Raw genomic sequence first — 10,741 nt, forward strand, 5'->3', positions numbered from 1 at the left:
TTAATGATACAAGCACAGCCCAAAATAAACCAAAGAGGCACCATCTAGAAATACAAAATTAGCATGCCGCCAAGCCCAGCCACAAAAGCTGTCCCAGATGCTGAGAAAAGCGCCTTCGGGAGCCCATGCAGAATGCTTAAGGCTGGGTTGTTATTTTCAGAGGCAATAATTAGGGTCTGTAGTGTCAAGAATTCTCCCTGGCTCTGCAAATATCATTTTGTATGACAACTATTAAATGGCATTAAATCAGCCCGAGAAGCTTATTAGCTATATTACTTGGGCATAACTATTTAAATTTGAATATACATAATGCCGGGTGAAAAGAAGCAGAGCAGAAGGAACGGGCAGCAGATCCAAATGCTAAAAAGAATTAGAAAGCCTCTTTAAACACTAAGAGCTAGAAGGAAATTGAAATTATGTACAAACAGATGGACGAGTGGGAAAAAGTTGATTGAATTCACTTTCTTCCTTGGTATCAATTAGTCATGACCCCCTTAGACTTAATACTAAATTATAAATACCTTTGCTGGAACCTGTCAATTATTACACACATCACTTTTAAATGGAACTAAAGGGCCCTTGAAATAAGTAATTACTGAAGATTATTATATACTGTCGGAGACATCACCGACCCGTCGACTGACAATTGATGCGTGAGAGCCTGCAGTTTTCTGAGAGACTGGCAGTCTCCTTGTTTTAATCAAAACATGACACATCAATCAATGCCAAGGTCAAATAATACTTGTTAGCGCTGCTCCCATAGATCCACATCATAATCAGCCAGTTACTTTCTCCTCTTTTCACAGTTCAAGGTATCAGCTGACACACAGTTCAGCACACACTTCCTGTGAACATGCATAAATGAATGCATGCTTGCTGAAGTGTGTGGTTTGAGTGCGTGCATGTGTGTCTGTATGAGAATGAGGATGTGAGGATAATTTAATTATGGTCCAGATAGAGTGGGTTACTGAGGTTAATATCCTGCATGCACTCTGTTCCTCTCCGGACACAGTAATTGCTTTAAGCACATTAGGAACTTTATTGACTGCGATGGCCTTTTAAGACATTACATTTCTGCTGCTTAGTGTCAGACAAGCGTCGTCCAGCTCTTACTGTCTCCCTCTATCTCGTTTTCTTTCTTTCCCACTCTCCAAGCCTTCCCTCTCCTACCCCTGTCACTCTCTCCTTTATGCATGTGTCTCCTTGCCTGTATCGGCTTAATTGAGGCTCCATAAATATGATGAGATTTGTATAGCGCCTCATCCGTAGAGGCGGCTTGATGAGGTTTGACTGGCAGGTGATTAACTCCTCTTAACCCACAGAATCATTTGTCCTCCATGGAACAGTTGCACTAATGACACCATAAAAGACTTCTTCATGTGTCAAATTCTGGAGCAGAGCTCTGGAGAGAGAGAATCCAACAACTGCCTGGAAAAAAAAAGTGCAGCCCCCTCACTTTCTTTTTTTTTCTCAGCCTAGATCAATCCTCTCAACACCCCCTCAGTAGATGTCTCCATTTTCACTCAACTAGACCCCTTAATGAGGATGGAGGTGAATGGAAGGAGTTATTAAAAAGTCCTCACCTTCCTCCTGGGACCGCTAAAGAGGAATTATATGAAACTAAGTGCACTTACAGCCACAGTATGAGTTATTTCACATTTCTGTTGTCATAAATCCACATCCACTGCAGTCATGACAGGAGTGGAAAACCTGTTCTGTTCAAGAATGAATTTGGTTTTCTCTTCTCTTTCGGACAAGACCTGCGGGAAGATTTTCATCGGCGGCTTCAAGTGAAAAAAAAATATGAAAATTACAGGTTGACGGTGTGGTGGTCCGGGATATGAGACCTGGAGAAAGAGATAGGGATGGGGAGAGAAGTTAAGGAACGATGTCACAGCTGACAGGGAGGGGAGCCAAGCAATAACTACAGCAGATAAAGACAGTGTGCAGAGATAAATGATCTAATATCTGCATGGATCAATGTCTGTACTGTCCCTCTAAAAGGGGCTCCCCTTATAAATTGTGCTATCTCTGCTACCACATGCACACAAACACACATTCGCACTGCGTATACTCTTTGATATTACACACTCAACAACTATCTCAATTAGTACGAATTAAGATATATTACTGTAAAGTTCTGGCGTGTCGAGAGCACTATGTAAATGTCTTCTTCCAGCTGTCCAGTCCCATCACTCTGCAGATGGTAGCAGGGAGGAAATCTATTTGTTAAGATAGCACTATCCAGCTAATGAGAAATCAAGTGGCTTGACTTTTCACTTGAATCCCATCATGTCCACTCGTATTATGAAACCAAGATGCCATTAGTTGCACTTAGTGTGACTAATGGTCACACTGAGTACCTTTGCTAACAGTCCCACCTTGTGGCAAATGAAATAATTACAATTCAAAGCATCACAGAGTTTGTCAGTAAACTCTTATTTTCATTTATTAAAGATGAGTGGATGATTGCCTCAGTAGGATATATAACTAACTTTAGATATGTGTCACACCTATTTAACCACCATTTCTGGACATGTTCTTGAATTTTTGGCCCAGAGAACATGACAAAACAAGGACCCATTTTCCCCACTTTTCCAAATTTCACATTTTTAAATGCTGAATCATTTAGTTTTATTGCATCTCATTAGAGACTAACACCTGAAGCCTATACTGCAAATTAACATTCAGCTGACTCATTTACGAAGTTGTCTTTGGGATTACCTTGTATTGTATTCATGGCATGAACTGCTGCATCAGTTGCCAGAACAGCAAAAATTACAAACCGGTGCAGAGAGCATAGCCTCAGTATAGAGCTACTTTCATCTACCCCCTTATTCACAAGGGGTCGCCTCAGCAGGTAGTTCAACATATTTGATTTAGCAGATTTTTACACCAGATGTCCTTCCTGACACAACCCCAAAGGGATTTGTGTATTCATCTGGGATCAAAACAGGGATCTTTCACTTGTTAGGCAAGTGTGTAAACCGCTGCCCTACGAAGCCAAATATAAATCCTTTTAAGTCTGAGTGGTTTCACAGCGGTCCTCTAAACTACACGATAACACTAGCAGGCACAGCAATAGGCTCACAAAATATACAGCTGTTTATTCTGTTCAGTTGTTGAGCATGTCAGCATTACTGCCAAATGCAAAATACAGCTGAAGACATGATTAGTTTTGTATTTATGTCATTATAAGTAGACTGTCAAGATTTTATGGCGTGCATCCATCAGTCTTTAAAATATCTGCATATTTGCAAGACGTTTAAAGATCTTGATCCTACGTGCATTCATATTCCGTGCTGTGTGTCCTCATTGGCCTTGATTTATTCAAGCCCAGCAAACTGTGGCTGAACTTACACTCACTACTGGGAAATTAGCCAGTAAAGACTCTGCATCATCTGCTTTTAAACATTAAGCAGTTTCATCAGAGCACTTTGGTGCTGACACTATGAAGTCCTATTGATGGCAGTAAGAGAGCTGTAAGAGTGTTTTGTTTTCTAAAGTACTCTTTATACAAGCTGTAACATGAAGAAAATACTCCAGACACAATTTCTAAAGCAGAGTCAGACAGATGTGTGATAAAATATGAGGTAATTCTATGTGAGGTTTTGCTGCAAGCCAGCCCTGCTTTTATTATTTATTTTGAAATGACAAATATCTTTAGTAGAAGACATAGATAAAGTGAGGTGGGTAACGTAGCAGAAGCTCTGCAGCTTTTCTGTAGCATGATGAATATTGAATCACTTTGTTTCAAGGGGAAATTTGTCAGTTACTAATTTCAATCCAGGGAGGGAATTAAGGAATCACTCATTTTCATTTGGGTGCACTGGAAATAACAATGGAATATATTGATCCTGGGGGTATTAAAAGGACTAAAAGCGCTCCCAGGAGTGAAAGTGAAAGACATTTATTGTCCTTAGTGCACACTATTTAGATTAATTCTTCATCATGAACATGTAGATTGTGAGAAAAGAAGCACAGGGCTACCAGGGGCAACGTTCTCCTGAATATAAGGAGTTCAGAGCCATATATGGGCATGTGTCTCACAGAGATGATGTCACCAGTGACTGCAGGGGCTCCCCTGCTTGGGTGTGTGCCTCTCTAGGCCAGAAAGGGAGAAGTAGGGCATGCAGATAGTATGGTTTGTGGCCAAAGAGGGACAATTGAAAAAAAAGGAACAGTTGAGCAATAATTGTTACATCCTGATAGAGCTAAAGCGGAAGATTGCATAGTTTATGTGAGTTCACGGTAGAATGAGAGGAGAAATCGAGAATTAAATGCATTAGAAGCACTGTCAGAGTGCCAGCATTACACTGCACTTAAGAAAGAGAAAGAGCAAGTAACAGTGAGAGAGTGGCGTCTGAAAACAGGACAGAGGAGAGGCTGCTTCTAGTTTGCTCTAAGCTTGTTACTGATCTTACTTGAAGGCTTCCTGTGTCAGCAACATGGGAAAATCAGGTAAGCAGATATCACACCCTGAAGGTTCTGATGTTTATTGTTGGCTGAACTTTGTCCCCATGTAGCTGAACAAGAGCCAGCATGCTTGTTTACTGTCTGCATTTGTGGACAATGCGCTTTTAAAATTAGAACAGACCACATACAGAAGTCTAAATCTAATTTCTGTCCGATGTCCTTTTCCGTTATTAATTTACTGTCCTCTTTGATGGCACTGAATTGTAAGGTAAGATTAATAGTGGTGCGGCATGCTTTCTCTCAGCCTTGTTGTTTCTGTGGGACTGTTTCAATGTGCCTATTGTGTGAGTGCTCAAGAGACTGCGAGACTTATGAAAAGCCCCATGAGTGATAGGCACCAGTAGTGGTGGTGGTGGTATGGGGGAGGGGGTTGATCCACATGACGTTTTGTACTTCATCATCTGTCACCAAGTTGGTACTCGCTATCTGAGGTCACTCAGGCTGCTAGGTTTCAGCTTGAGTTTGTATTCTGCAGCCTTCCCCGAGTCTTCATGTTGCATCATTACGTCTGTTTTGTCAGATGCTGTCATGGGTTGACTAAATCTTCCTGTCTGTCCTGTTTGTCTCCCAGCCTCAAAGCAGTTTGCTGAGGAGGTGCTGCGGTGCCACAATGACTACAGGATGAAGCACCAGGCTCCTCCGCTAAAGTTGAGCAGCAAGTTGAGCAAAGAGGCTGCCCGGTGGGTTAATGCACACACAGATCAAATTAGAAACCTAATTAGCAAGGACTGCACATACTAGTCACTGTCAAACTGCTCCGGATAACAGTGACAGTTCCAGCGTAGCCTGTCAGATGCAATAACCACAAATTATAAAAATGATATCTTGGGTGTTTGGTTTGTTTTCATTGTGATTACAGGTTTTGTTGACAATTTGTTGTCACTAATTGCAGCTGCATTAGCATTTTATTCAAATGAAGTTTGAATAAAGCTTAATTTCCACTAGACTCTTACAGAAGCTCCACAAGAGAGTTAAATCTCTCGAGTATGTCAGCTTGTCCACCGCTGTCAGGAAGGACTGAGGCAGCTAGTCATAAAAGTCTCTCTCCATTTTCTTGAGCATGTGAGATGGTGCAAAGCCACAATAACATGGAGCTTAAAAACATCTTCAGTTGTGTGATCCCTGACAGAAACATTTGAAGCACAAATTAAAATGACAGTATTATTTTAAAAGACATGTATGAACTTAACTGTAATATCTATGGCGGTCAGTATTGGAATTTGGAGATAATCTGATGCTTGCATGGAAACTCAGTTCACTGGAATTCGATGAATGGTGGGTCTGTCTCACTCTTTGTGTAAACTGACTGGTCACACAGCTCTTAGACGCTGTGTGTCTTGGACATGATTTGTGTATGAAAAAAATAAATAAACTAAGTTTAGAGCACAGTTCAGCCAAAATGGGTAATAGATCTCACTGCTTTGACAAATTATGTTTTTCTTTTCATCCAAAGTGACCTCGACAAGGAAGAATTTAACATACATTCTGAATCCACACCACATTGTGTGGGTCGCTCAGGCCGCTGCAGACCTATATGAACAGCTATGCTAACACGTGAAAACTGTAGAAACTACCTTGGAATAGATTATAAATTAGAATATCCTGGACACTGCTCCTGAATGATATCACTACAGAATTCATAGGCCAGCAGTTACTCCTTTATGGTTGTAGTGAGTGAACTTTATGACTTAACAACGTTAAATTATGGTGTAAAAACTTATTGTGACCCCTTGAAATGATCCAAGGGTTGGGCTAACCCAAACTGTTTACAGAGGGAATGGTTTCTGTTTCTGTGCCACAGGTTGAAGGTTGTTGTTCTGTTTCTTGTAAAAGTGGAGAACACGATATTGCAGCAAGCTTTAAAAACGTGAAAGCTCTTGAAATTGCTACTGATAAAATATATCTGTATAAGTTCTCATTCATCCAGGTAGTCCTAAGAGCTTTTTAAAAAGAAAGCAACTGGACTGAAGACATCTCAAGACCTCTCATCTAACATGCTCCTTCAGTTCTTAAAACATAAGGTGGAGCATTGCGGGTATTTTGAGTGGGGGGTTGAAGCACCTGGGAAGAGACTGCATTGTAGATGCTTCATAGTCCTGTCTTGAGATCCCTTACCAGGTGCTTCAACCCCCGCTCACACCTTGCCTTGTCAACAACCACCTCCAAAATATCTGAGACTGTTCACTGTTTGTTTTTAGAACTGAAGAAGCCTGAAATGACAAGCAAAATTTCTTTAACAACTTAAAGAAGTCCAGTTACCTTTTTTTTTCCCAAGCTCTTCAGTCTACTGATGAAGAGTTGGACTTTTTAAATTGTGAATGCATCACTCAAAGTATAAATGGGATTTAACTCTATTCAAGCAGTGCAATGTACAATTTCCTTTGTCTCTCTTTACAGTTATGCTGAAAGTCTGGCCAGCACACGGATCCTAAAACACAGTGTGGAGTCCAGTAGAGGGAGCTGTGGCGAAAACCTGGCTTGGGCCTCGTATGACCAGACAGGTTATTTTCTGCACATATACACTAAAAATTACTTGCATGACACTTTGAGTTTGTCTAAACTTTACAGTAATTCAGATGTCCTGTACATGTAGGTTTCTGTAAGAATGTGACAGGAAAATCTAATAAGACACATTCTTCCACAGATGCATTATTTTAGCCTGTGAAGCCTAAATTTGATCCTTTGTGGTGTCTGCCAAACCCTGCAAGTTAACAGCTGGGATCCATTTCCCTTCCACTTCAGATACTATGACTCAGTGCAGAAATATGTCAGCACAGGCCGGTGTATTTCACAAGATACACACACAGTGAGGCACAGCGTGACAAAAAGTGCAGCACTGTAAGCAGGAGCTTAAGGAGGATTTGTAGGGTGCTTTCTGCTTACTGTGTGACACAAGGCTAATTTGATTTTCCTTTGAGTTCAAGCCAGTTGTTTGCATGTGCAGGTAAGGATGTGGCAGACCGCTGGTATGATGAAGTGAAACAGTACAACTTCAACCGTCCCCGGTTTCTCCTCTGGCACCGGTGAGATTCATGCACATCTATCTCTAGCTGTGTTTTTTCATCTTCTTTTTTTTTCAATTCGTTGCTTTCTCTGTTTCTTTGTCGTTTTTTGTTTACTCGATGTCAGTTTCTCCCTCTCAGTGTCACATTTATTCAGGCATGGAGAAGGTTGTTGTTATTCTTGTGCTGATGTCACACCTCAGACAACGTGCGACTGCTTGACTGTGACCAGCCAAGGGGAAACTGAGGGGAAATTACAACCCTATGCATCACTTCTAACCCTGCATGCCACATCCACTGTGCCTTAATTCCTCCAGATGGTTTCCCATAGCCTTAGACACCAGTGTGCATGAGCTGGTGTAACTTAATCACACATGAAGCAGATCACTAGTAGGTCATCGCAGTGATTCACACTGAGTCATGCAAAGTTCCCTTAAGAAAGGACTAAAGCGGTCAAGGCAAGAGGAGAGGAATCGAAGCGATGAATGAGAGAGGAATTAAAATTCCTGTTTCTGCAAATATTTGGATAAACTGAAGAGCGTGTGCACTCAGCCTCAACTGTTCACTACAGTAAAAGCACGTCTGTCTCTCTGTTACGTGGTCCAGATTTTGGCTTTGTAATTTCTTTCTATTCATCATTTCTCCTTTTATATGTCGCCTAGGCCATTTCACAGCAATGGTGTGGAAGAGCACTAAACAGCTGGGTGTCGGTAAGGCCATTGCATCAGATGGTTCTTCCTTTGTGGTGGCCAGATACTCCCCAGCAGGGAACATCACCAACCAGGGACACTTTGAGAATAATGTCCTCCCAGCCAAAAGCAGCTCTTAAAGAGATATTGATCTCTTGGCCTGACTCGGGCCAGAAAAGGCATTTATTCAGTTTTCCAGAAGAGAAGTTGCCTGCTTGAACTGCTGTGCAGAACACTGAGGTGATAACCACTTCTTGCTGTACTACAATTTTGGATGAATTTTGATGATACAAAGCACTCAGACTTTAAGTCCTATGTTTATATTTTGGAAGGATCTGTGTGTGTTCATAATGAAAGATTTACCACTGTTTGATGTTTGCTAACAGTACATTTCCACTGACCATGCCGACTGTTTAATCTTGTTTTATAGTTTTTTACCTATGGCATCATTTTCCTTTTAATACGATCACAGACTGAAACAGACATACTGTCCTTCACATCTGCTTTTGTGTACGTGTGGGAGTTAATTCAGTCAAAGGAACAGGCAATACTCATTAACAGTCATTGCTTGTAATTTGGTGATTCATCTGGATCAGTGTGCAGGCTTTTTTTTTAACAAAGCACCCAGTAAATGTCAAATGTAGGTAGATCACTCACACTAGCAAGTAGATATTTGTACTGAAAATGTCATGCAACAGAACACTGCACTTTAGTGTCAGTGACACATATACATAGTATTATTTTCCCTTATTTTTTGTAGTTGTATTTAAGTTTTAACCAGTGATCAGTCACTGTGTTCTTGCCTCTACTTGTCAAAACAGACCCAGCAATTCCATATCTATGCCTTGTATTTTAACCACTTTTGTACAATAAAAAAAAATCATTTGGCATCTCTCTGGGATTGTTTTTTTCTTTTATGGGACATTGTTATATGTAAGATGTGAGGGTGAATTTTCATTTTAGGTCACATACACTTAAGATTGCCTTCCAAAACATTAAAACAATTACTTGTAATGTTTGTTTAAGATACAACCTGTGGCCAATTTAATAAAGGTCATCGATATACAATATACTGTGCCAAGCATATTTTATACAGTCTTCATTTATCTCACACAGTTAGGCAGTTTTGTCTTTGTACATGACCACAGCGGATTGGAAATCAGCTGATCATAAAAATGTATGCGTGCAGACTTTCAGATGTAATTCAAGGGATTTCAGAAAAAAAAAAACTGCATTAACTATTTTGGAATTACTGACATTTTTATACACCCACCTCACTCATTTTCATAGGCTCAAATTAATTAACATTAACATGGTTTTTAATATTTGGATAAGTATTGTTTGCACTCAATGACTGGCTGATATCTAGACCAAATTAAAGTCAATAAATGCTCTGTTCTTCTGAGCCTTTAGTGCAACCACCTTCAGTCGCTGCTTCTTTGTGGGTCTTTCTGCATTAAGTTTTATCTTCAATAACTGAAAAGCTGCTCTACTGAACTGAGATTAGGCAACTGACTTTTTACAGAACATCCCATTTGTTTGCTTCTTGGGCTGCCTTTGCTGTTTGCTTTGGCTTCTTACCTAATTGCTTTGTCTGGGTCAGTCAGAGTACAGCCCTGTACACTGCACAGTTCATCCTGCTGCTTCTATCAGCAGTCACATCATCAATAAACAGTATTAACCTAGTTCCACTGGCATCATAACCATGTTTGACAGATGATGTGGTATGCTTTGGATCATGAGCTGTTTCTTTCCTTCTTCATACTTATTTCCTCCACCACTCTGGTACTATATATTGGAGATAAATTATCTGAATTTCAGGAGCGGGACCACGCCTCCAAACACGCCCCTTCTGGGTCCTATCTATATATGACACACACCCCCTCTCCTGGGCCTGGCAGATGGGGATCTGCCAGGCCCAGGAGCTGCCGCCACTCCCCTTCGAGGCCTTCCCCAAACCGTAGCTCAATTCTTGATTAAGCCATTCGCCTCTATCTACTAAAAACTGCTGCCCAACCTAAACTGAGGACATGGGCCCAGCTAGTGAATAATCTTTTATCTGTTTTCTGGAAAAGTCTAATTTGGATTTCTTGTTCTTGGCTGTAACTGGTCTTTTGCACCTTGTTGTAAAATGTCTGTATTTCTATTTTCTGTATTTGTGACGGCATCTCTTGATTGTAGACAATAAAGCCTACCTTCTCAATATAGTTCTTGCCTTAGTTAAATGCTGTGAAGTGGTTTTTCTTAACCATGGAAATAATTCTGCGATCATTCACTTTACTTGTCATCTGTGATCTGTCAGACCCTTTGTTGTTGCTTAGCTGGTCACTGCATTCTTTCTTTTTAATAATCTAACAAATTGTTGATTTAGTCACTTGGTGGATTTGGTTTTTCAGCCGACTGACGACCTTCCTGACTTGCACTGATATCGTTTAACTTTATATTTTTAAATTACAGTAAAATGCTATAAAACACTGCTTCATTTCTGCTTCATTTGTAATGAAATTACAAGAGACCGAGCCTCAACTGGCTATGAAACTGTTTTCCACTCGATTGTTCTAATTATTTTTGAGC

At 40.5% G+C, this 10,741-nt stretch overlaps 1 protein-coding gene across 1 annotated transcript; it reads left to right on the forward strand.

The window, feature by feature from the left end:
- The first annotated feature begins 4,061 nt into the window (after positions 1-4,061).
- Positions 4,062-10,369, forward strand: glipr2l (GLI pathogenesis-related 2, like). The gene is given in 6 exon segments (XM_003450882.5): positions 4,062-4,461; positions 5,048-5,156; positions 6,874-6,977; positions 7,421-7,476; positions 7,478-7,499; positions 8,141-10,369. Coding segments are annotated over 6 exon segments (471 nt in total). The 5' UTR covers positions 4,062-4,448; the 3' UTR covers positions 8,308-10,369.
- The last annotated feature ends 372 nt before the right edge of the window (positions 10,370-10,741 follow it).

The sequence above is a fragment of the Oreochromis niloticus genome, linkage group LG11 (assembly GCF_001858045.2).
Source record: "Oreochromis niloticus isolate F11D_XX linkage group LG11, O_niloticus_UMD_NMBU, whole genome shotgun sequence".
Classification (NCBI taxonomy): Eukaryota; Metazoa; Chordata; class Actinopteri; order Cichliformes; family Cichlidae; genus Oreochromis; species Oreochromis niloticus.